This window comes from Kwoniella shandongensis, chromosome 11 (genome assembly GCF_008629635.2).
Source record: "Kwoniella shandongensis chromosome 11, complete sequence".
Classification (NCBI taxonomy): domain Eukaryota; kingdom Fungi; phylum Basidiomycota; class Tremellomycetes; order Tremellales; family Cryptococcaceae; genus Kwoniella; species Kwoniella shandongensis.
In genome coordinates, this window is record NC_089297.1 from 1197035 (window position 1) to 1222757 (window position 25723).

The following is a 25723-nucleotide window of genomic DNA, read 5'->3' on the forward strand; positions in this document are numbered from 1 at the left end:
CGGAAGTCACATGTCGTGTAAATTCATTCATTCTCATTACTGGGTCATTCACATACGCCAGCCACCATCACCCATCATATAACGACCTCATAGTCTTTTCTCCTGACGTCCATCGATCTCTTGTATTAATAATATATGCCATCATATTCGATGCCATCATATTCGATGCATAGTCTGGATTAAGCAATGCTGCACCGGGTTATGCCGTCCCGTTCTGGGGCGTCCCCACCTCAATCTCCTTCAAACATCCTCCTTCTCGTTCGAAGATCTTCTCAATATCAATGGCCTTGCCCATCGCCTCATACCCTTCGTGACTCGGATGCAAGAAATCGCACAGCTGGTATTCCTTGCGAATCCGTTGAGGGCAATCGGGATCGGTAACAACGGCTGAGAAATCAATCAAATGATCGAAATCGGCTTCGTTCACCAACCACGCGTTTATCCTTTGTCGAGTCGTCTCGCGTTTGACATGGGCGAATTGCCATGGTGTGGGCCAAGAAGGCGGAGCTAGGAATGGCATGATAGTAGTTCCTATGACTACGAGGCTACGGGCGCGAGCCTTGGTGATGAGCTGGCGATAAGCGTAGATCAGCCTATTGTACAATCCGTCTTGTGCTTCTGCCGTAGGGGGCGTGATACCGATGTCGTTAACACCCATGTGTATGATAACGTACTTGACACCGCTCGCTAGGAGCACGTCACGATCGAAACGTGCAAGACCACCAGCGTATACCTGATCTCCCGAAATGCCAAAGTTGAGAACTGACAATCGCAACGAAATGTCGGCCAACCGTGAAGACAGAACATCTATCCATCCGCGATATTCGTTATGCGGCAGATACGAATCGCCTCGATCGGTGATGCTATCGCCGAAGCAAGCAATGGCGGAGTAATCTTGTGGTAGCCACCCTTTTATCTCAGTCACGTAGAAAGAATGGTGAAGAGAGGTCGGATTATTGAGTCGACTCGACCTGGTGACGTCGCCTTGCTGAAGCCACGTATCGGCCTTGCCGTCGAAGTGTCCCGTCACTGCTGCTCCGGATTCACCAGAAGCGAGATAGATTGATACGGTGATGTCGGTCAATGAGCTCAGCTCCAAGGCAATGTCGTCGGAAATGGCTGTGGAACCTGGCGGGATGACCAGCGTGGGCTTCAGTCCGAACTTGACGGTCTGAAGGGTTTTTTCGAAGGTCAAAGGTGAACCTGCGGTGACACCATCTTTCTTCGGTGCAGTCTTAGCCACAGTGATCGCTGATAAGCTAAGATCTGAATCGCCGCATTCGTTTGAGACGGTGAGGCGAATCCGTTGCGCACCGAGAGTTACTCGAAAGGTCTGACGAATGGTGGTGTCGGGAAAGTGAACTGGGCGAAGCCGATGAGACTCCAGGTGAGGGGACTCAGAGGCGGCATCGTTCGGGATGAGAGTGATAGGCGCCGCTGCCGATGACCAGATCGAGACCCAGTGGTGAGGTAAAGTGGCCGTATGCATTTTTTGGATATGCATCGGTGTGGTCTTCTGTGATAGTGGAGAAACGGGGTGATGTTATACATACCTCGTATACTGTATTACCAACTGACCGTAATCAACTTAGCCTAATTAAGCGGTTTCTCGCTTAATTTGTTGATATACACGGCTCTGTGACGTACGTTCATATCCGGAACGTCCGTGAGATCTTTAGATAAAAGGATATACATTACACGGCTCGCTTCTTTGGTACATGCAACATCGCGATACTGTCATCATGGAAACTATCAGAGCAAATTACCCCGTAATCAACTTGTCGGCGAGTGAGTGTGCCTCTGATCAGACCCCGCCCCCGCTTCTCGACGCAAGCCGCGCTGACGGAGTTCCAGGCTACAAGCCCTTGAGCGATATCGCCGAGCGATTGAGACGATTCACGGTTGGTAGAGTCGCTATTTGTATGATAACAGAACGCTTACAAGTCAGGTTGTACAGGGAGGATCATCTCGACATACCACTCTGACTGGTGCAATTTCTAAACATCGGCTCGACGATACCAAGCACGTCTCGATATCTGTTTGGTCTGCTCCCGGAAGATCAAAGCCTACGTTCGAGGAAGCGATCAAGCAAGACTTCCGACCTACAAAGAAAGGCGAGTCTTTTGGCCCTGCATGGACCAATCACTGGTTCAAGGTCGAGCTCCACATTCCATCAGACTGGCAGCAGTATGAGAGGGTACAGCTTGAGTTTGACTGCTCGGGGGAAGGCATGGTGTTTGACTCGTCCGGGCAGATCCAGCATGGTCTTACAGGTGGATACGGTCGAGACCGACGTGTTGAGTTCATCATTCCGAGCGACGTCGTGAAGTCAGGCACGGCTGTTTACCACATCGAAGGATCGTGTAACGCCATGTTTGGTCAAGCGACCTTGGAAAACCCGGACCCGAACAATGTTGGACAAGATATTCTCGATACGGCGGCGGACGATGAGAGGTACTATCGTTTGAATTGTGCCGATCTGGTAGCGGTCGATATGGTCGCCCAGAAGCTGTATTGGGATGTGATCGCTCTCCAGCAACTCAGCACCAGTCTTCCTCCGGGAAGCGCATTTGGGAGCCGCGCGCAATGGACCGTCAATAAGATAATCAACGCGTTCCAGCCCGAAGACGAGGATAGCTTCAAAGTCTGTCGAAGATTGGCAGAGAACCTTCTAGGGAAGGATTGGGAAGCCAAGGTAGACAAAGACAGCCTCAGACCCCGCGAGGAGGGTCAGGTCTGGGCAATCGGTCACTGGTGCGTCCAATACCATTCTGCGCCGACCCAGCTGACACCCACCCAGCCACATCGATACTGCGTGGCTATGGCCGATCGAGGTCACCCAACAGAAGTCCGCTCGTTCTTGGTCAACACAATGCGATCTCATGGATCGATACCCCGAGCATCGATTCGCGGCAACACAGGCGCAACAGTACAAATGGGTCGAGCAACTCTACCCCCAGCTGTTCTCTAGGATCAAAGAGAGAGTCAGCACCGGGCATTTCCAGCCAGTGGGATGCACATGGGTTGAAATGGATGTCAATATGCCTTCGGGGGAGGCGCTCTGTCGTCAGTTCCTATACGGTCAGCGATACTTTGAAAGCCGATTTGGGATCAGATCGAATACGTGCGTTCTTCCTGACACATGTGAGTGAGGTCGCAACTGCGTTTGATGGGGTCGATGTTGATGTAAGATGAGCAGTCGGATATTGCGCACAGCTACCACAGATTATCCGTCTTGCCGACGCACAAGACTTCTTCACGATAAAGCTTAGCTGGAACACATTGTATGTTTGAGTTTGTCAATCAAACAGCTTATCGAATCCCGCTGATCGATTATCACTGCGCAGTAATAAATTCCCCCATTCAACCTTCAACTGGGTCGGACTCGATGGCACCCAGGTCTTAGCTCACTTGTCGCCGACGGATAGTTATTCTTCACAAGGCGACATCGAGGAAATCTGTCAAGCCGTAACAGCTCATAAGAACTTGGAAGTTACAGGTGAGTACTTTGCCTGAGTCGCTTTCCCACACCTACTTCTCGGTCGCTTAATCGGACTCCATAGATCAAAGCGTCTTCCTTTTCGGAAACGGAGATGGCGGGGGAGGACCCACGCCAGTCATGTTGGAAAAACTTCGACGCGCTCGTGCGATAGCACAACTGCCTCTCGCAGGGGGTCAGGTGCCTAAAGTACGGATGGGAGGGACTTTTGGGCAATTCTTCGACTCGGTTCGAGGCGAAACGAACAACGGTCTCGATCTTCCGATCTGGAGAGGAGAGATGTACTTCGAGTGTCACCGGGGCACATATACGACTCACGCCGCGATCAAAAGAGGGAATCGGAAGAACGAGATATTAGCAAGACAGGCAGAATACGCAGCCACTGTAGCTTCTCTTGTGAACGAAGCGTATCAGTATCCATTTGAGGTGAGTTCTAATTCCATGTGACCGGTGACTGAATGTGTCCAGCGCCTCGATGCAAGCTGGGAAGACTTGTTACTCTGTCAGTTCCACGATGTACTCCCTGGGAGCGGAATCGCGATGGTGAGTGAATACTTGGTCGGAGACACCCTGACTCAACGCCAGATATACGACGACGCCAAGCGGAAATATGCCAACATGGAGAAAGTGTTGAGCTCGATACTGCACGAGTCTTACGATTGTCTCTTCGGTTCCCCTCCACCAGGAGCCCTGGGTGACGCTGGGTCCATAGTCGCGGTGAACACATTGCCAAGCCGTGCGAGAAGGGAAGTCGTGTTGGTGAAAGACTCGCCAAACGGTGTAGTACCGCAGGCATCCTGCCAGACCAGTCTCGACAAATCATCTACTTTGGTCTTGTTTGATGTCAACAAAGACTCGCCACTAGCTCGTCCCATAGTTCTCCCTTCAACGACTTCCTCGGTCTCGGTTGACCAGACCTCGTCGACTCGGTTCGTCCTTGCCAACGGGACGATAAAGGTGACTCTTGACAAGGGAAGGATCGTCAGTCTTTTCGACATCAAGGCGAGAAAGGAACTGGTTCCTGACGGGTCGTCTGGAGGTTTGGTCATCATGGAAGACGTTCCCAACAACTACGACGCCTGGGATATCGACTCGTTCCACCTGCAGAAACAGAGACATCTCCTTTTCGAGGATATCACCGTTGTGGAATCCGGCCCTCTTCGTGGGACCCTCGGTGCCAAGGTATCTCTAAATGGAAGCCGAATCGACGTCAAGATCTCTCTCGATGCGGTTGGAGCCTCACAGAATATGGATTCGCGGTCTTTGATTCGATTCGACATGGTCGCTGATTGGCACGCTAGCCATGAGATTCTCAAATTCGAGCTTCCGACAACTATCCTCTCCGACGAAGCAACCTACGACGCACAATTTGGTTTCGTCAAACGTCCGACCCATCGAAACACTTCCCATGATGCTGCCAAATTCGAAGTGTGCGCACATACCTTTGCCGATCTCTCCGAATACGGTTACGGGGTAGCGATCATCAATGATTGTAAATATGGCCACGCCGTTTGTGGGAACGTCATGACTCTCTCTCTCCTTCGTGCGCCCAAATCGCCAGACCCAGACGCGGATATGGGAGTGCATGAGTGTAGCTGGGCGATCTATCCTCATCTCAAGACCTTTGTCGAAAGTGATGTGGCTCAGGTCGCAACCGCCTTCAACGTGCCTATGATTGGTGAGACTTTTACCTTCATCCAAATGGGTCGAGGCGGGTTTGAGTTTGCTGACGTTCTGTACAGCGTACTCCCTCGGCGCGGTTGAGGACGCCGCCTTGAAGTTCAATCCATTCGCTGTAATTGGAGCTCCAAACGTCGTCCTTGACACGGTAAAGCGTGGAGAAGCTGATCGACAAGGGGACGGCAGAACCAAGACTGTCGTGCTGAGACTTTTTGAAAGACTCGGAGGTCATGCCCAACCGACTCTGCGTGTTCGTGGCATGCGAGTACGACAAGCCGCAGTCACCAACATATTGGAAGATAAGGGAGTACCGCTGGGTATCGAGTCAGGGGACGTAGAAGGAGTGGTATGCTTGTCATTCGATATGCGGGGCTTTGAGATCAAGACGATCAAGCTTTACATTGAGAGTTAGAATGATGCGACTTTGATTAGATGTGAACAGTAGTCATTGCATGTACGATACACGTAACCGGTTATTAATGCGCATGCCTAAGTAATCTTCCAATGTACCTGTAACACACTGTTTTGCGGGGGGGTCCCACCGGTACCCCGTGCGCCTAAACACATTGCGGGCCACCCGGGTCCTTCTCCCCGGTTCACCTTTCACACGCACACTCACCTGGCACAGGCATTCGTATTTAACAAATCAACACCCTCACACCCCCACAGCGGAGACTCCGTCCTTCCCCTCAATCACCCCACCCCACCTCACCACACCTTCCCTCGTCATCAATCCCGCAATATGTCCTCCTTAGGGTCAGTCGACTCGGATGACAACGGCAGCTCTGGCTCAACTGGATCGGTGAGGGGTACATATCCATCACAGACAGCATCAGCATCGCGCGATGGTCGAAAGAAGCAAAAGGTTACGCGGTCCAAGACTGCTTGTTTGCCAGTAGGTACTCTCAGAATATGAATGACTGGATATCGTTGATTTTGGTCCAGTGTCGCGCCCGTCGGACTCGCTGCGGTGCTTTACCCCCTGAGGCCTGTCCATCTTGTACACTGCATGGGCTCGAATGTGTTTGGCCACCCGAGGATGGCCGTCGGAAAAGAGGCAGACCACGAACCAAGTCGCTTCGAGAAGAAGACGGAGGTTCCAGGCGACTGGACTCATCAGAAGCGATACATCGGGCAGCCAACATCGGTTATGAGCAACAGCATATCAGCAATGTAGCCCTAACGACGCCTCAAGACCTGTTTCCTAGAGCTCCTGGGGACTCTCCTCAACGAAATTCTCCAAGTGATCACGTATTACCAGCTACGTCTTTTCCAACATGGGATACAGAGAACTTTCTCAGTACGATGGACTTTCCTCCGTGGCAACACGACGCAAACCAGTCCGGCTTCGAGAACGACAACACACTTGCGGACCTTGCGACTGTTGATCCTATACCTGGGCCCTCACGGCTTCCCTTTGACCCCTCCGTTGAGGCATCGTCTCTGCGCAAGTTGACGACATTACGCTTTCATGGTCGGACAGGAACAGTCCCAGGTGAGTCCAAATATCAGAATGGTTCAAAGACGCAACGCTAAGGACCCCCTCAGGTTTCGAGCGGTGTGAGATAGATTCATCCCCCGACACCCTCAACGACACCCTCCCAATGACGCTGGATCAACATACCTTGCCACGCACCCCCATCATACAGCACATTCTGAATCTCTACTTTACCCACTTTGCGTGTCGATTCCCATTCTTCGTCCGTTCCGATGTCCGAGAGGACAGCCCACAATTTCCCTTTCTCTTCCACTGCATAGGTGCTCTCGTTGCCAGGTGAGTCGCTTTGATGACGTCCGGTTTCACTTCTGACTGTTATGTGTCTTGCAGGTTCTCTGATCATCCCGAGATATGTGACCCCTCAAGTCCAAGACACACCCTCGGGAAAATCTTTTTGGAACAAGCCAGGCGGCAGGTCGGAAGCATGATGGGCATACCTAGTAGAGAAACCATTCTTGGTTTGCTCTTACTTGTCGAGGCGGCTCTGGGTAGTGGTGAGTGATCTTTCTGTAGCGCTGTCGCAAACTCTGATTCTGGTTGTTTAGGATCGAGGACGGAGATGTGGATGTTCATGGGCATGGCTGTGAGGCTAACACTGGACTCAACATTGCACATGGTATGGTTCTTCCCCTGGTCTCCTTTGGTCCAACGCTGAAAATGAGTCCCTAGTCGAAAACGGATCATGTTGAGATCCCGGAAACCGACCGGTACCGCGACCGCCTGCTTTTCTGGTCCGTACTTGTCATGGATTACAGTCTTTCTTTCGCCGAAGGTCGAAAAACTAGCATACGTTCCGATGAGATAACGCAAGAACTTCCACGAGAAGACGAGATGCCACGATCCGGCCTGGATCAAGATGAAGGTCGACTGCGATCACCTTTTCCGTTCGCAGCTGAGATGATCATGACGTTTGGTCCCGCAATTGACATCTTCAACGATCCTTCGACGAATTCGGCTCAGCAAGAGCAGCGAGCGGCATCAATACGAGAACTACGCGCTCGGGTAGCAGCACAATACGACGAGCTACCACTCGATATGATGTGGAATGCGGCAAAGTGAGCACTTGCCGGATCAGAGGGAGTTAGACGACTGACGGTGCCACCTAGCCTACAGAAGCATTACCGTGCGGGTCAAGGAGCAATGTACCTGTTTCTCCATTTGTGGAATCATACTATCCAGGTAAGCTCTCTCCTGATCTGTACACCCGTTGCTTACATTGTCTTTTTAGTGCTCGAAGTACCTCTACGATCCTGGCAAAGAAGTGGAAAGCATTGCGAGCTTTGGACCGACAGGCAAATCTGATCAACTCACTGTGCAGTCAATACAGGCGGGATCATGGCTCCACTGCGCTCGCTTCGTGGGAGACATGTTAGTCCTAGCCGATGTCATCGATCCTCATCTTTACTTGGCCATTCCATCTGTCAATTACTGCTTCTTTGTTGCAGGACGTTGTTTCTCGGAAGGTGAATAGCGGAACTCCTCCTGCCTTGTCTAACCCTTCGTTCTGACGATCTGATAGATCTCAAGGCGCGACAGCGGGACGACGACTTGGGGCTTTCAGAGCCTGCTGAATCTGGCGACGCATCACGCAAGAAGGAAGACATGGCTCGCGCTCTATTCAAAGCTATTACTTTCGAGAACATCAAATCACTCAAGCAAGGAATCGCTAAGCAGGCAGCATTCTGGCGAGGCATCGGGCCAACCTTATCGACCTTTGAATCCGATGTGAACGCCCTTCCAGCACCAGCTCAGCCTCTTGGATCGTTTCAGCAAACGTCGATGCTATCAGCCGATCGGCTGCCTGTATCGAGCGCAGTTACCGGAATGCACTTGGCTCAAACGCCTCGAGCAGATGGAATCGATCTCTCTCGCCCCGACCCAATGTCTGCCGACAACCGGATCATGTCTGTCGCCCGTAACAGTGAGTGTAAGACAACGATCGTCCTTCCAGGAATGACGACTGATTAGTGAGGAGCAGGTGACCTCAATGCTATGTTCTCGGCTTTCCAGTCTTCCGATCTCTCATCCACAGGTTGGAGCTGGCTAAACTCTGCGAGACCATCCGCGGCGGTTTCTCCCATGGACATCTATCAGCTTCTAGGGATGGAGAAGGGGTGAATGAGCATAGTGTTCACCTTAACTCGCCGAAGGGCAATTTACTGCCGGTTTGATATCCCTTACACCATGTGTGTGATTGGACCTACATGTAGTGTATAATGCTAATCTTACAATTACTAGATCTAGTGTTTACCTTCCCCATGGATCTCATCGTGCTTCAAGATCTTTTTGGCTTCAAACGCAAAGTTTTTCTCCTGCAATGGGTCTATTTCGTTGTCGAATTGTTCGAAGAAGTACGACTCATCATACTTTGGCTTCCAGCCGATAGTGGCTCCTCGCTGGGCATTGAGTCGGACGAGACCACCGAATATATGGGACACGTAACCGGGAGTGCAGTTCAGAGACTGGGCGGCGATGGATTTGTCAGGAAGTCCAGGCCACGGGGTGGCTTCTGCGCTGTCAACAAGTCCCCGTTTATACATGAACTTGGCCACAGTCTGGGTCATCTGTTGCCAGGAAGCGAAACCACTTTCGGCAAAGTAGTATCCACCGGCCTTTCCAGAAGGAGCGTGCTTGCTTAGAGACGAGTGAAGTAGGGCGAGGAAGAGGTCTGCAATGTCCTCGACATGGACGATAGACCAGCCCTGAATAGACTCAGCATCGGCGGTTCACGAAGAAACTCACGTCGGTGCCGGGCAGTGTATAATGTGCCGCCCGGTCTTTGGCTGCAGCTCGAATCAAGCCTGGTACCTGAATAGAAGTCACATGTCCGAATCCTGAACCCAGGCCGTCTGATGAATTGCAGTATCAGCAGTGCTCAGTCAATGTATCCAGGCTCCACTTACAGACACAAGGAGCAAACACAATGTAGCTCTTGATGCCTGCCGCCTCTGCAGTGTTATGTATGTTCATGTCGACCTGCAATCACGTAAGCACGAGACACCTTCGTCATGAAACAACTCACAGTACGGCGCTCATATGACACAGCACAGTCAACTTCTTGTTGGTAACAATCTTCCAGGTCACTAACCGCATCTTTGCGAGGCCAGCCGGTAGCGGGACCGAATGAGTCGGCACCGGCAACCTCAACTGACGTCAGCTTCGGGAGTCGGATTCGTCTTGTTGATCAAGTATCGACTTACCGAGACGTAGTGTTTCTGTACGTCGGACTTGACAGCGGCAAGTGCTTTGATAAGGTAGGACTGACGAACCCAGTTGGTGGTATCGGCCATGTGGAGGATGGTGGTGACTATCACATTTGTTTAGCATGACCCTTTCCAAGAACGGTCGAAACCCACTGTTGTTTGAAGTGATCATTTGATATATCGCTTCTTCATCGTCCAAGCTGCCAATCAGAGGGGTAGCTCCGTAGTGTTCAGCCTTCTCTGCCTTGTTTGCATCTCGAACTAGGGCGAACAGCTTCACGGACTGGTACCTGGTCGACTGCTCGTTCTTGAACTTGTAGAGGACGGTCCCCCCCCTAAACACACAGGCATAAGCGTAACTCCGGCAACGAGCACGCATTTTACACACATGTAGCCAGAGACTCCGTCGAATAGTACGTTGACAGTCGCCATGTTGATCTTGTCGATGTCGGGTCAGGAGTCGAAATTAAGAAAGAAGAGTTGGATAAAACCGATTTCGAATGACTTCCAGATACGCTAGTTATACACAACCTGCCGGTCGATAGCGTTCGCTCCAACTTACCGTGGTACCGCGTTGCCGCGATACCGTGACTGATAACTCTTATCAAGTGAAATCGCTTAACCTTATCGGTATGCTTATTCAGCCGATTCAGGGGTAGTCATCCCAGGGACCCGCAATGCACTCTAAGTCACAGGCAATTACCTTGTTGGATGCGTTCTCACACAGCTCTCTGGAAATACCCGCGGCGACTTTAGCTTTTCCTGACCATCCACCATAATTGTTGCATTGTCCAACTCACCATGTCATCCATTCGTCCCCGGCTCACTCACTTTCTATGCATACCCCTCGTCAACCATTCATCTCGACTCCGTCTCGCTACCGTTTTGACCAGACTCAAAGATGACTTCGCCTCGATACACCGCAGCAAGTCAGCTCCTCACCGACCACATGTCCCGACTACAGCGTTTCGCCCAGCGGGAGCTTTCCACCTGACTCTGAGAGTAATGAGCCTGACAGGAGGTGAACATGATAGTGCCGTACGGTTCCTGAGAAGCTCGGACGTCCGTAATATTCTCAATCAGCCCACGATGATGAGCGCAGAAGTCGGTGAGCAGCCTACTTCACCGGCAGGACAGAACCTAGTCCAGCCCATCGTTTGCTCTTTGCGCTCGCTTCGATGTATGGGAGTCTCTCGGTTGATATCGGTGATCTACCTCGAGCTAGATGACTCTTCTGGACGTCTATACCTTTTTCGTGAACGACTGAAACGGGCTTTCGTTGACGCAGGGCCTGCCGTAACCGGGCACCGAGCGTTGAAGAACGGAGTCTGGGCTGATACTAGTGCTAGGTCGGCTGTCGTTGTGTGAAATGGGCTGATTATGCGATCCAGAAAGGATCAGTTATCGCCTCGTTCTATCAGGAGGTTACCTCGGTGTGACTACCATTCATTGGGTGAGTGGTCCTGCACCGAGGAGATCATGGTATCGTCCGTGTAAGCAGACGCACCGCTACAAACCTGTCAACCGAGGACAGCATTCGGCCGTCGATGAGGCTTAGCGGAAGAAGCCACTTGACATAGCCAAGCTCTGTCCTTGATTATGAGAACGTCTGAAAGACCAAGTCCAGCTTAACCTTCATGATCCGGCTCCTGTCCCTGCCTAACATTCGATGCTCACGGCTAACTCCCTAATTGTGGATCTCGATGCACGGGCCCCGAGACCGGCAACACCAGAGGAGAGGGGACAGAAGAAGGTGTTATCCTGCTCAGGTTGCAGCAACAGGAAAGACAAGGAAGTTCCGTCTCTGTGCAGCCAGTGCGGCACACAGGCGGAACGATACAACGTGCATCTTACGACATGTCCCATCTGGTCGCCCTTATTTTGATTTCACCCGCTATTGTGAAAGCGATACGATTTACCAGGTAACGACACTTCAGAGTTCACAAAATGCGGAGCCTTGCATAGGGCTGCCAAATCGGCCATACAGTGGGTTGTTCTGGCTTCTTCACTATTCCGATCTATGTTTATATTCTGGTCCCATCACGTTCTCCTTGTCCCTCGCTTAGATTTGTCCATCTCGTCCACCTCTTTCTGTAGCCGCAGCTACTCGGTCGAGAACTCGTATTGCGCCCAGTTCTCGCTGACCCTCGTGTCGGGCCCAAAGATCTGCTCCTTTCGTCGGCCCCATTCTGGGTGATTGATCCCGTCGATCCAGTCCTGCGGTTCAATCACAAGACATCCGTACTTCTCGATGTACTCCAGGCCGTTCTGCTTCTGATCACCTTTGAGAGGTACAGTGCCGTCCATGCCGGCGCAATTATACAGCTGCAGACCACCCATGTTTGTCCGAACTTTCATCCTGATACCAGTGTCGGCCGAATACAGCTGAAGGACCGTTGATTCAGCTGCCTCGGCCGAGGGCCGGTCCAGGATGAAGGCGTTATCGATGCCGTCACAACCTGCTCCGCATTGTTGGCCATTGCCGTCGCCGATGGGACGCTCACCAGTGAAGTTGAGAGGGACCGCAGGACTCGTCCATGGGTACTTGACTGACTGCAACTGTCCGGTGGGGATCAGGATCGAATCCCCGGGAATGACTCGATCGGAGTATGGCATGTACAAGGTGTCTTTTAGTATGTTGGCCGAGGTGAAGGAACCAACGTTCCAGTAGATGTGAGTGGACATCATCACAGGCGTATTCTGATCAAGAGGAATGGCGACGATACGAGTGGTTAGACGCGGTGGATTAGCCAGCACCGCATATGTCACATAGATTTGCTGCAGTAGGGCGAGATCGTCAGCAGGAATTGTAAAGAATCACATCTCATGATTACAGAATGAAGGACGTGGTCAGCCAGTACTCACCAGGATACCAGGGAAGCCTTGGAATCCGTCTGAATCAAGCAGGGAGTATGTGATGCTAGTGGTGTTGTACTGAGCTACCGACCAGTTGCGCTGCAGTACACAAAAGGATAGTATGAGCCTAAGTATCACACACACATTCTCGGAGGAGCTCCACTCACATGGTCGTACCCTACAGTGCCCCCGTGTAGCGTGTTGAGACCATCATGCTCGTTCTTAGGTATATCGTAGTTCTTGCCGTCCAGCTCAAAAGAGCCGTTCTTGATTCGGTTGGCGTAGCGGCTACATGACTGTGTTAGCCGTGTCAAAGATTTGTGCGCGACAACTCACCCCACGATTGCCCCGAAGAAGTGATTCGCAGACTCGTTTGTGTACAACACGGGATCATCATAGCCTACCACGACATCCCGAGGATCTCCTTTCTTATCGTCAACATACAGGTGGGTAAGTCGAGCGCCGTAACCAATGAAGGTCGCATTGATACCATCGGTGGTTATAGTCAAGGGTTTGAGAGCGTCACTTTCGGTGGTCGTCGAGGAGACAACGGGGGACGGGGCCAGAGCAGCGAAGGCTGCAAGTGCGGCGGTGAGTTTCATCGTGTTGATTGGAGAATGACGCAGATCTGGGAAAGGGGATTCGGCAGGGCTTTGACAGTCAAGAGATATGTATCTCGCTGAGGATAAGTGACATCTTCAACATCACATGGTTGTTCGCTTTACATTGACTTGCTTCGTCCAAATGGGCGCCGGCGTCTGATCCGTTCAATTCAGGTAGAGTACCATGTGTGGGGCAATCGGGGCTGACCGGGGTAAATACACTAAAGATTGTCTGTCACATGGCGCAACGGGATATCAATTCTCATTCAGCCGACTATTTTTAGCATATGAACAAAATCATCAAATCCTCCATAGGCATAGATTGCTTGGCGGGGAACACTGCTTATACTGCTTCCGCCTCTTACCCAACACGGACATGACACATAATTGGCAGATGGTACGACCGCTGAAAACGCATAGCTCGAGGTCAAGAGCCAGACAGACATTAGATGGGAAGATGAAAGCTGAGAAATAAAAATAGATAAAACTTGTAACAGACTGCAGCTCGAATAAATGTCTGGTAGAGCGTACTACACCTTCTTGTCATCAAGCAAACTTATTGCATTGACCCCTGAAGAGAGACGTGGTGGTGATGCAGACTGTGTGAGGAGACGGCATATTCTCACGGTAATCGCGAACCTGACCGGCTTACGGCTATAAAAGACCCGCCGAGGCCTCTCGCGGTGGTCCAACCTTTTTGCCGAGCGCGGATGATCTACACGACCGACTACCATATTTCGTTTGTCCAGTTCATAACTAGTCCATATGACAACCGATCAACACGCGACGCCGTAGGATGATCAAGTGACTAAGGGATCGTATCTACATGTCAGTCAGGGTGCTAGGTCCGAGAGAGCTTGCCGAAATCGCTCCCGCTTGGCGTCGATGGGGATAAATGACACACTCAGTTATAGACGAAGACGATTGCGGTCACGAGCCAGTGCTTGGCGATGCCGACACCACGGGCGAATAGCGAGCGATGTTAGCAATAATCACCGCCAGCATTTTGATCAGCGGAATCAGTTTTGGCTCTAGCGGGTTGCGATCCACGCTACGTAATACTGATTGATATGCTGCCTCCACTCACACAATGTGCTTTTACCCTGACACCGTAAGCCGAGTCATTCTGAATGGGGTCACATGTGACGACAATCACATGTAGCTAGTCAGAGTGACAAGTCGATAGTCGACGGTTGCCACTCACGCCGAGACATCGCGTGCGGCCGTAGGGAGGCATCGGAGAAGATCTGACGTGGAAGCGGAGATGAATTCAGGAAGCTGTTAACATGCGAGCTTGGCATCATGCCGAGGGCGAGACCGCGATCCACTCCGCGGGGCTGCCAATGCAGCACTGAGCTGAGCGGCAATGACAGTGGACAATTCACTGTGCTTAAGCCATGATTGCCAATGAAGCCGCTTTGAAGGCGGTAGACAGGGTACCGGAACTTTTGTTGGGGGCTTGGCCGATGGCTTCGGCATATCTTCGGCAATCTATTCGACCTCCTAACCACACTGATGCAGGACTGATAGGGGAATTCATCGCGTTTACAACGAATGCTTAACGTATATCGATGATAACTGTTCATATTTCGCCGAAAGTTCTGCCGATTTGAGCCCCAGTGGGTCTCCAGTACGGTCTCCTGTGGGGTATAACTAGAACGCGACAAGATGCTGAAACCAGTTGAAACGCCCACCAGCAGACCTTCGACAGCTAGACTAACTGCCCCAGATTGCCCGCGATGAACGCGAACGACGAAAAGAAAACTAGCAGCTTCGCCTTGAACAGTGAAGCTGTAATGGACGCCAAGGAGATCGGCAAAGCAGTAGTACACCTCGAGCATGCCGGTGCCACGACCGTCGAAGATTGGGATCAGATCCGACAGGATGCGATGGTTGCTGAGGAACTCGAACGGTCTATGTCTCTAAAGACAGCCTTGCGTGTCTACCCCAAGGCGGCATTCTGGTCCTTTGCTATCTCACTTTGCATCGTTATGGAAGGGTACGATATCGGATGTAAGTCTATACAGCAAGCAGTGGGCTTGTTGTACATGTGCTAACCACTCGGTACCGTGACCAGTGCTTGGTAGCATCATCGGACTCCCGACCTATCGAAAAAAATATGGACGTTGGTCCGAGTCTTCTGGCTCCTACCAGTTGTCCCCCACGTGGCAAACCGCCATCGGTCAAGCCTCAACAATCGGTTGCTTCATGTATGTGACAACTGCGACTACTTGCGTAACGTATGCTTGACGATATGCTGACGTCAAGCAGTGGTGTCTTTGCCTGTTCTTGGGCTCAAGACCGCTGGGGGTATCGCCGTACGATTCAGGTCGCACTGGTCGCACTTGTTGCTTTCATTTTCATCGTCTTCTTTGCCCCCAGTGTACAGGTGCTGTTCGTCGGACAAGTGAGTGACCAGCCGACTTCGATAGCGTTCCGGCTGACCTCAGGCGACAGCTACTCTGTGGTCTACCTTGGGGAGCCTTTGCGAGCGTAAGTTGTACAGCGTGTTTCCTTACGTGAAACTTGGGGGCTGATTATGCGCCAAAGTCAGCGGTATCGTATGCTAGTGACATCACACCTGTGCCACTTCGAGGTTATCTTACAACGTGAGTACATGCAGCGTTGCCAGCCAATGCTGATAGGATAATAGCTATGTCAATTTGTGCTGGGTCATTGGCCAATTCATCGCTGCCGGTGTCCTCCAAAGTACTTCGTCGCGAACTGACCAGTGGGGCTACAGAGTAAGTCCACCTTTTGGCTAACGAATCGTATGGGTGAGGCTGCTGATATTGGCTTTAGATCCCGTTCGCGATCCAGTGGATGTGGCCGGTGCCACTCTTCATACTCGTAACGCTTGCCCCAGAGAGCCCATGGTTCCTCGTTCGTAAGGGACGACTGGAAGAGGCAAAACATGCCGTTGCAAGACTGTCGAGGAAAGGCGATGTCACCGACCCCGCACAGACGGTTGCCATGATGGTGAGTAAAGTTATGGGTGTCCTGGCCGGTCATGTCACGCTGCTGAAATCCGACCTAGATCCGTACCAACCAACATGAGCTGGAAACTCAACCAAACACCAGCTATCTCGTTAGTACAGCTTTTCGACCACAACAGTGTAGACGGCATGAGCTGACCTGCTTTCGCTTAGGACTGTTTCAAAGGGACCGACCTTCGCCGCACGGAAATTGCTTGCCTTGGGTGGGCCGCACAGATCCTTTCCGGTAGTAGCTTTGCCAATTCACCTGTTTACTTTTTCCAGCAAGGTACGTTACATGTCCGCTTTTGCGACCGCAGCCTAGGTCCTGACGTTCCCGTTTATAGCCGGACTCAGTACCGAGGACTCCTTCAAGATGGGTCTTGGAGTTACTGGACTCGCATTCATCGGTACTTGTGGCTCTTGGATCACACTCACGGTGCGTCCATCCACCCACTTATATTAGCTGGCTGGCAAACTAATTCTTGTTTCTCTGGACAGTATTGCGGGCGTCGGACAATTTATCTATCGGGTTTAGTGGTCCTCACTGCGCTGTAAGGCTTTCAACCCATCGAAGTGTCAAGTGTGTAGTTGAGCTGACATTTGAAACAGTCTTCTGGTTGTGGGCGGTGTCTCCTTCCCGGCAGAAACCAACAGCAATGCTGCGTGAGTCACTGAAACAGCCTGAATCAGTAGCAGTCTGCTGACGCCGTCACAGATGGGGTCAAGCCGCCGCGATTCTGCTCTGGGTACTTGTATACGATTTCACAGTCGGAGTGAGTGTTTTTGCAGCGTAGCCCCGCTGCCTTTTGATTGACTCTGCGTAGCCCATTGCGTATTGCGTTGTTGGCGAGATCTCGTCCACGCGTCTCAGGTCGAAGACGGTCGGCCTTTCCAGGAATGTTTACAATATTCTCAGCGTCGTCTCCGGCATTCTCAACACCTACCAGATGAACCCTGATGCGTGGAACTGGAAAGGCAAGGCTGGATTCTTCTGGGTACGTAGGTTTCTCATACTCGGGATACGCAGTGTGCTCATTACTTCTATCTCAGGGTGCATCAGCCGCGCTTATCACGGTCTGGACGTACTTCCGTCTGCCCGAATGTAAGGGTAGATCGTTCCGAGAGCTCGATATCTTATTCGAACGTCGAATTCCCGCAAGGAAGTTCAAAGAAACCGTCATCGATAAGGAGGCTGAGGAGTAAAAAGCTACCGTGTGAGACTGTGTGATTCAAGGCGCGGGAAGAAGGACGTATGGCGGGCATAAGGAGAGCAGGAAGATTGTACACCAGTCTCAAGAGATCGGAGTGAGATCCGGGAGTCAGAATATACCTGGTTATGGGATTGAAGAAGGAAAATCAAAATCGTTGGAAGCTGTGTCGAAATCTTCACAGGCGTTATAGTCATTCGTGGCAATGGGGTCGAGGGTCGGATAATTGAAACCACGCCCCCAGAAGGTAACTTGTTGGGTGTGTTATGTATATTGTGCCTTACTCAGACAAGGCTACAGTGACATCAGCGTCGACTAACAAGCATAATAGATCCGGCTAAAAATACATGACACTGACTGTGAGCTAACTGATTGAGGACGAGGCAGACTCCTGCTTGTTGCCAGAAAACCGGGAATGATGTTGTGACTACAGCCTACCCATGCGCAACAAGAAGAGCCTTGAACACAGTAAATGTCTCTCATCCAGTTACCCGACTGGACAAAGTGGAACCATACACCTTGTTCATAACCCATTTCGTGAAATCAAACTCCCATGACGATCTACTGGCCGTACCGCAGCGAATTATACCAGACCGGGAACATTCCGTGGGGTGCGTGTAGCAAAGCACTGGAGTGCGAACGATAAACACAACCTCCCAAATCACTGACTTGCAACGTTTCGCGATTGCAGAGTGCTCAGCAAGACGGCTTCAGAAGATTGGGAATCAACCATGGGATAGCAGGACGATATCGTCGGCCGAATGCATTTCTGCCCTCATAGGTCGGCAAGCAATCGCCGAAGTCTTTCCGAGCGTCTCGCCGAAATGCTATCGTGTCGACACCCAACACATCCGTTCCAAGACTGCTGGATTCCAATTCGCCAAGATGTTGACAGTTTACCTTCAAACGCTTCCGCACATCGGCCTGCGGAGGCTTTTTGGCAATCATACCGTAAATGATTCACCGAAGAGAAATGAATTGTTTTTCCAAGGCGCGATCTGTGTCTGAGCCACGACCAGATCGGGACGGGTTTATTACCGTTGAAATAAAGGTTGATTCCAAGCCGGACCGCTTGGAGCCCTTCAGGAGACCCAAGAGCCCCGGACTACCTGGGATTCTGGTTGAATTGTCCCCCATCCTCTTAGTGCCCCGTCCCACAAACGAGTCCGAACTTCCCGTTCAGCCCATTACCTCTCGGACTGCACCGCTTCATCACGACATCGAGGTAACCCTTAACGCTATTACCGCCCGCTCGATTGCCCACTTCACCAGGCGGGTTTCAGGGTTAAGGGGTTAACCCCCCGGGCGCTACAAGGGTCTCTGCATGTAATACACCTCCATCATTGCGACAGTGGTGACGATCACCCCTCCGACCACCCATATCCTTTAACAAACATGAGATGTATTTGTGACATAACCAATCCTGCACCGAGACCTTCACTCTCTCATGCTAGTGTCGCCAGTCGATATCAGTGAGCTCACGATGAAGCGCTGGGTCACCCTCTTGTGCGTAGAGGGCCCGCAGATCAGTCTGGCGACTGACAGTTCACAGAGCCACCGGGCTGGTGAGGAATCGGAAACTCAGTCCATCCGAGATCAGCCACGATGGCCGGGATATGGAAAACCAGGCGCAGGCTAGCCCTCACGCGATTGATTTTCGTGTGAGAAGTCTTACACGGACCTTGGAGCACGTATGAATCCGGCTTTCATCCATAACGACGACCCCGTCGGGCTTGAGCCAGCTCACATTCGGGCGGGAGTGGACGCCCGGCTCTGCCCCGCGCTTTCCACAGATTCCAGCAAACTAGCATGTTGTTCCTCCCTGATCCTCGCATACTGTCTCTACGTCAGCGAATCTCATCGCTTGGCATTTTTGAGCAGGGCAACGAGAATTGAAGGATCGATCTGCAACTCACCATCCCGAGGAGACCGGACACATAGTCGTTCACCTCTGCAAAGCCGTGATACTTGTCTATCAGGTTACTTGCGATGTATAAGACCTTGTTCCGCTGTGATTGCGCTGTTAGCTTTACCGCGCCTACTGAATGATGGATCTGCCGATTGTGAAGCTCACTAGTGATTCGCCGTTCGCGGCTAAGCTTTCGCTTAACATCCTAGGGCGTTCCTCTCGCGCGTCAGCGACTTCCAAGACCAAGTCCATCATACAATAGTGGACATACAGCTGGAGCGTGCTCAGCACATGCTTTTCTACCCAATCTTTGTCCTCCATTTCTGATTCATCGTCCCGTTCTCCGATAGCAGCAGCGTACTGGCGTATCGCAAATCGCACCATGGCCTGCGAGACAAGCAAATTGGCTTTGCACGTCTCGTAGACACCATTGCCTCGTTGACTCTCTGATCTGTCCCTCGACGAAGACGTATGCGCAGAGCCGATCAATCGAAGTTCGTGTGGAAGATCATCCAAAATCCGCTGAAGTGCGGCTCGAAATTGACACGCCGGACGTGTTGGAACCCACAAGGCGGGTAATAACGACGAGTCAGGCTGGACGGAAGCCTCTTGCGGTGAAAGGGACCGATGGGCTGTGAGGACGGCGCCGAGTAGCCCGAAGATACGTGAAACGAAATGAAAGCCGCATAGCACTGAGCAAACACCGGGAGGTTGCGGGAATGCACCAGATGCGGTGATCAAGTTATCATCGATTGCCGAGGGGAGAGGCACTCGCAGATCATTGTCGGCTATCATAAGAGGGGTAGTTGTCATTGCAGAGATGGTACGATCCGAGCCGTCTGTCGGAGTCGGCCAGCAACACATTAGCTGGTACCGTTACAGCATGGATTATGGAAGGGATATTGAGCTCCGAAGCGGGGGATCCAACATACAGAGTAACCAGAACACCCTCCGGCGCACTTCCAACTCAATTCGATCGAGTTTAACCTCGGGGTATCCTTCATCGTACAGCTTTATCTCTTGAGCCAGGCGTATAGCTTTACATAGTGCTACGTTGGCGGCAGTTGTGCGGCTCAAGGTGCTCAGATATATGTGGTCGCAGCTGGCACGTACGGTCAGTATCTCATGCGTAATCCCGTCGGTATCGCTCGAGTGTTACTCACTACAACGTCCTGTAGTATGGTCAGCGACAGATCTTCGAGGCTACGTTCAACAAGAAGACTCATGGCTCACGCGATATCTGTCGTAGTGACGACCTGGTAACTTCGATCTCGTAATGAAACAGACGCAGCATAGCACCGACGGTGAAGCTGGCGAAGGGCTGGGACTTCCAGGAAGGAAAGAGCTGATCGCGGTAGCTGTATGATAGAATACGAAACTGGTCGACAAAGGAGTGAGACTATGGTCAGCTTCCATTTTGAAAAGCTGATCGATCGCTTTGGGCGGGCGTGGGTCGGTAGCCGCAGCTCAAGCTGTGGTAGACCAACTCACCCAAGGACAACAGGTAAGCCCGCCAGGTTTTGCTTCTCTCATCCTCTCTACTCATGAGTAATTGCAGAAAGGTTGGCCAATGCATGACCGGGCATAACGCACTGATGGTAGCGTAAGTAACATAAGGTAGGTTGGTGACTCTAAATACCTACTAGAGGTATGTGTGGTACGCTTGAAGTATTCGCATAAGCGTACTCCACGGGATCCACTCTTCGATCCCTTTACGGAACGAGGGACCGTCGGTTACGCCATATATCGACACAGAAGAAGTAGAAAGTCGACCTCCTTCCGGTCGACTACCAGTGTCATCGCTCACAAAGATGTCCGGAGCTGGTGCACCCCCTGTCAAGTTTATGCCGTCTAAAGGTGAAATTGCTGACCCCACAGCAGTGGAAGAAGATTGACTCAAGCCCTGGTTCCAGAGCCATCCAGATGAATTACTTGCAGTGCTGGGCCCGTCAATAAGCGAGCCGGATGACGTTCCCGGGTTGATACGTAGCCATGACCAGTCTATGGCGGAGTCAGAGTGCTGCTGTCGTCCTTGGACCGTCACGGAGCTCAGGCTGGCCTCCGCCGGTCCACTAGAGTGCAGACCGCCACCAGCCACCACGGCTGTCGTCGGCGTATGAATGTCGTATGTAGATGACAAGGCTGAGAGCACATCGGTCGACGCGGCATCGTTAGGTGATAGCTCTGCATGTGCTTGGGACACAGTCTCCGGTCGCAGCGGGGACGGGCCATGTGACAGATGTGATACGCTCGGAGTCTCGGTCTGTCTGGAACGTGAGGTAGGTTGTATCATTCCTTGCATGTGTGATAGATGCAATGGCTGCTCTTGAGGGCTGACGGACGCGCCAGTCATCCGATGATGAGAGTTCCAACGAGCGGCGCTAGGCGGATTTCTGGTAAACCTGCTAAACGTTTCATCTCATTGTCCTGTTTCGGTGTTGACCTAGAAGCCTTCGCACTTACCGATTGACAGGCCCTGGCTTCCTCCTATTGTAAGTGTACTCACACTCTTGGTCAATGGCCATACAGCCCTCACATCGTGTCGTTTCGGACGGTCTAACGCATTTGACTTTCCTTCTTCGACATAGGTCACAGGATGGTTTACGTTTCTTGGCAGCCGTGACTGGCGTTGAATGCTCGGACGCTGGCATGACTCTCGGTGTGGTATAGACCTTGCAGCGGCGGAAGAAGGGAGAGTAGCTCGTTTCATTCAGTGAGGATCGGTGGTTGTTTGTGAAGACTGATTGAGTTGCACCGGATATCTCAGGGATTAACCCCACCTTTCCAATCTCGGGTAATCCAACGCTGAGCCGGATTGTCTTCGGCCCAGCTTCGGCGTAACCGGCCCTCCGATCAGGTTGATAATGTGTGGGGAGCGTGTACGGCGTACATGCCTATATATATACGTGACAGCCCTTTAATAATTGCAGTGAATCATGATACTTGTCGACTCCATTCACCGTTGCGCGATCTACAAGAGATGACTTCACAAATCAATGACACGGCCTTAGTCGGGCCAGCAGACAGAGCTTGGTGGAAGTCGGCAACTGTCTATCAAGGTGAGTGGACCGGGATCGTTCATGGGTCTCTCCGCATCCTAACAGCGTCTCGCCTTCTTGCATAGTCTATCCGGTAAGCTATGTCTCCCGCTGCTCTCAGGCAAGCAGCATGTCACTGAGAAGTGCATATGATCTCCTCTGTAGGCGTCGTTTTGCGATCATGCCGCCAGCGGCTATGGCACCTTGCTCGGCATCTTGTCGAAAGTAGACTATCTGCAGTCACTCGGCGTCGACATCGTTTGGCTCTCTCCGATATACGAATCACCTCAGGAGGATATGGGGTGAGTCTGTCTTGCCAAGCTACATGGCGAGCGGTCGGAAGGTGTTGACGGGTCCGTTGCTCTTCCAGGTACGATATCTCTGACTATCGTAAAATCGACAAGCGGTACGGCTCCCTCGAAGATTGGGCCAAGCTCTTAGAAGCGCTTCATGAAAGGGGGATGAAGCTGGTCATGGACCTGGTCGTGAACCACACGTCGGATCAGGTGAGTAATCACCGCGAGACATTCCATGTAAATTGGCGCTGAGTAACTCCGCTGTAGCATGTATGGTTTAAAGAGTCGCGCAGCTCGCGAGACAATCCCAAGAGGGATTGGTACATCTGGCGACCGGCCCGATACAACGAGAAGAACGAGAGGATACCCCCGAACAACTGGAAGGGCACTTTTGGCCAGTGAGTTGTGCAATCTCCCCATCGACGATCTGGAACTGAACTGAACTGAACTGAACTGCGCTGACCACCTTGTTACTCAGGGAATCAGCATGGGAATACGACGAGACTACCGACGAATACTACCTTCATCTATTCCTCACTGAACAGCCCGATCTCAACTGGGAGAACCCAGAGGTCAGAACTGCGATCTACGACATGATGCATTGGTGGCTCAAGAAGGGCGCCGACGGATTCCGGATGGATGTAGTAAGTGCGCCGCTCATTCAGATCAGTTCAGTCCTCGATTCTAAGTTGACATGTGATGTCCCAACAGATCAATTTCATCGCCAAAGCACCAGGTTTGCCTGACGCGCCCGTGGTCCAGCCGGATCGGGAATACCAAGGATTCGGGTCGATGTCCATCAACCGGCCAGAAGTACATGAGTGGTTGAAGGAAATGAATCGCGAGGTTCTGTCCCACTACGATTGCTTTGCGTGAGTTGAAGACTAGATGCGCGAACGAGCACTCCCCGCTGACGATTTACGTCTCTCCAAAGTGTGGGGGAATGTCCAGGCGACGAGGCTGTCGCTGCGTATGCTCCGTATTCTGTCCGCGAGAACGAGGAATTGCAGATGGTCTTCCATTTCCACCAGTAAGCAGGCATTTTATTGATTCGTTCTGGCTATCATCGTCTGCTCAAAGCTGACGGTTGATTCGATATATAGTCAGAGTTTCGATCGGGCAGCTGGTGGATTTGCGAGAGCCCATAAGCCTGATTGGAAACTGTCCGATTTGAAGAAGATCTTCAACACTTGGCAAGTGGAGATGGCGCAAGAGAGCGGCTGGAACAGCAACTAGTGAGCTCCTATAATCTGACTCCGTATCATCAACGGTTCCGGACTGACCACAATTTAGCCTCGAGAACCATGACCAGCCTCGAATCGTATCACGAATGGCCTCTGATCATCCTGAAGACCGAGCACGGTGTGCCAAACTCTTAGCACTATTCCATTGCTCGCTCGGCGGGACCATATACGTCTACCAAGGGCAGGAGCTGGGGATGATCAACGTGCCTCGGGACTGGGATATCTCCGAGTACAAGGATATAGAGACGATCCGCAACTTCCAGGCCGAGGTGAGGTATAGACAAAAGAAGACCGGCCAAGACAACCCGGACATTTCCGACTTACTCGAGCACAACCGTATGACTGCCAGAGACAACGGACGTACTCCCATGCAGGTGTGTTGCTTGACACACATACGGATGTTGTGACCGAAGCGGCTCACTGATCACAACCATCTCAGTGGGACTCGAGCTTGCACGCCGGCTTCACGAAAGGCGAGCCATGGATGCGAATTCACGACGATTACCGGGAGGGATGGAACGCCGCCGCACAGACAAAGGATTCGGAATCGGTCTGGTCGTTCTGGCAGAAGACGCTTTGTTTTAGAAAATCGCACGAGGCTATGATTTACGGTGAGTTTGAATCACGAATTGGCGTGCCTTTAGCTTGTACGTGAGCCAACGCGACCGCTGATCGATATCTCTTGCTAGGTGATTTCGTACCCTTGGATGAGGCAAACGAGGACACCTATTCATACATTCGCGAGGACCGACAGATCGGGGAGAAGCTCCTCATCGTCCTCAATCTGGCGCGGGGCGACAATGGCCGAGGTGCACGTTCGGTGGTCGTTCTTCCGCGTGACCTCAATGTAAGCGACTCGAAGCTATTGATCTCGAACATCGATGGTACGGAAAGTCAGCGGATTGTTGGGGACATTGAATTGGCACCTTGGGAAGGCAGGATTTACGCCTTGTGAGCGAGCGCTCAAACCTGTAGCATAGCACACAACAATAGAAACATGCATGTCCGTATCTCAATCGCTACTGCGGACGCAATCTCGAGTCACAGGCATTTTGCCGAGCTCCTGGGTTATAGGGGTCGTTCCTGCGTGAGGGTTTTTGGTTAGAACCTTCCTAGTCAATCTTTGAGCGATGGTAGATGATAGAACAGACTTGTGGCTATCTTAATCCACTTCAGTTGCGCTTCTATCTTGTACAACAGTTTGGCAATCACTTACCAAACATACCACCCAGAATGAAAACCCTCACGAACTTCTGAGGGTTTTTGCTCTATGGTGGTGTCACCATACAGACCACCCCTCACAAAGTTCTGAGGGTTTCCTTCTATGGTGGTGGGTGTTGCTGTACAGTACATGGTATACATAAAAAGGATACTATCTAGCTATCCTATCTATCCCATCCTCCTAATCATTCCTTGGTATCCCTTGATCACCTTCTCGAAGAGCGCGTACCTCTTCGCGGCGATCTGCGCCGGACAACCTCGCAGGTTGATTTCTCCGCTCCTGGCTTTCTCCCTGAGCTCCTGGATGGTCCTTAGGGGTTAGGGGTTAGGGGTTAGGGGGTTAGGGGTTAGGGGTTAGGGGTTAGGGGTTAGGGGTTAGGGGGTTAGGGGTTAGGGGGTTAGGGGTTAGGGGTTAGGGGTTAGGGGTTAGGGGGTTAGGGGGTTAGGGGGTTAGGGGGTTAGGGGTTAGGGGTTAGGGGTTAGGGGGTTAG

At 51.8% G+C, this 25723-nt stretch overlaps 8 protein-coding genes across 8 annotated transcripts; 4 read left to right on the top strand and 4 right to left on the bottom strand.

Annotated features, from left to right (window-relative positions):
* Positions 1-199: 199 nt before the first annotated feature.
* Positions 200-1504, bottom strand: CI109_106300 (uncharacterized protein; the record flags this gene model as incomplete). The annotated part of the gene is made up of 1 exon (XM_032007863.2): positions 200-1504. The coding sequence occupies one exon, from the start codon at positions 1502-1504 to the stop codon at positions 200-202; it is 1305 nt and encodes a 434-aa protein (XP_031857872.2).
* Positions 1505-1742: 238 nt separating this feature from the next.
* On the top strand, positions 1743-5591 carry CI109_106301 (uncharacterized protein; the record flags this gene model as incomplete). The annotated part of the gene is made up of 10 exons (XM_032007864.1): positions 1743-1788; positions 1855-1901; positions 1958-2754; positions 2801-3144; positions 3200-3284; positions 3348-3499; positions 3564-3925; positions 3968-4042; positions 4085-5177; positions 5242-5591. The coding sequence occupies 10 exons, from the start codon at positions 1743-1745 to the stop codon at positions 5589-5591; spliced, it is 3351 nt and encodes a 1116-aa protein (XP_031857873.1).
* A 330-nt stretch (positions 5592-5921) lies between these two features.
* Positions 5922-8795, top strand: CI109_106302 (uncharacterized protein; the record flags this gene model as incomplete). The annotated part of the gene is made up of 10 exons (XM_032007865.2): positions 5922-6074; positions 6125-6674; positions 6728-6953; positions 7008-7171; positions 7223-7260; positions 7347-7732; positions 7784-7856; positions 7906-8140; positions 8197-8598; positions 8656-8795. The coding sequence occupies 10 exons, from the start codon at positions 5922-5924 to the stop codon at positions 8793-8795; spliced, it is 2367 nt and encodes a 788-aa protein (XP_031857874.2).
* A 122-nt stretch (positions 8796-8917) lies between these two features.
* Positions 8918-10312, bottom strand: CI109_106303 (uncharacterized protein; the record flags this gene model as incomplete). The annotated part of the gene is made up of 7 exons (XM_065967816.1): positions 8918-9289; positions 9420-9526; positions 9581-9653; positions 9700-9819; positions 9878-9984; positions 10034-10215; positions 10269-10312. 7 exons carry the CDS (start codon positions 10310-10312, stop codon positions 8918-8920), a joined length of 1005 nt encoding a protein of 334 aa, XP_065823888.1.
* Positions 10313-11983: 1671 nt separating this feature from the next.
* CI109_106304 (uncharacterized protein) lies at positions 11984-13338 on the bottom strand (the record flags this gene model as incomplete). Its single annotated transcript, XM_032007867.1, has 4 exons — positions 11984-12658; positions 12746-12835; positions 12904-13024; positions 13073-13338. 4 exons carry the CDS (start codon positions 13336-13338, stop codon positions 11984-11986), a joined length of 1152 nt encoding a protein of 383 aa, XP_031857876.1.
* Positions 13339-15077: 1739 nt separating this feature from the next.
* Positions 15078-17519, top strand: CI109_106305 (uncharacterized protein; the record flags this gene model as incomplete). Its single annotated transcript, XM_032007868.1, has 15 exons — positions 15078-15351; positions 15416-15548; positions 15610-15745; positions 15796-15831; positions 15889-15947; positions 15992-16082; positions 16141-16317; positions 16376-16426; positions 16488-16602; positions 16661-16752; positions 16815-16867; positions 16926-16979; positions 17032-17089; positions 17141-17311; positions 17367-17519. 15 exons carry the CDS (start codon positions 15078-15080, stop codon positions 17517-17519), a joined length of 1653 nt encoding a protein of 550 aa, XP_031857877.1.
* Positions 17520-19267: 1748 nt separating this feature from the next.
* Positions 19268-22084, bottom strand: CI109_106306 (uncharacterized protein; the record flags this gene model as incomplete). The annotated part of the gene is made up of 10 exons (XM_065967817.1): positions 19268-19360; positions 19441-19533; positions 19599-19638; positions 19705-20272; positions 20366-20535; positions 20597-20605; positions 20667-20811; positions 20925-21025; positions 21077-21835; positions 21897-22084. The coding sequence occupies 10 exons, from the start codon at positions 22082-22084 to the stop codon at positions 19268-19270; spliced, it is 2166 nt and encodes a 721-aa protein (XP_065823889.1).
* Positions 22085-22413: 329 nt separating this feature from the next.
* Positions 22414-24966, top strand: CI109_106307 (uncharacterized protein; the record flags this gene model as incomplete). Its single annotated transcript, XM_032007870.2, has 12 exons — positions 22414-22492; positions 22558-22565; positions 22637-22773; positions 22842-22977; positions 23035-23165; positions 23246-23411; positions 23479-23639; positions 23702-23797; positions 23871-24002; positions 24061-24385; positions 24451-24622; positions 24701-24966. The coding sequence occupies 12 exons, from the start codon at positions 22414-22416 to the stop codon at positions 24964-24966; spliced, it is 1809 nt and encodes a 602-aa protein (XP_031857879.2).
* Between the last annotated feature and the right edge of the window lie 757 nt (positions 24967-25723).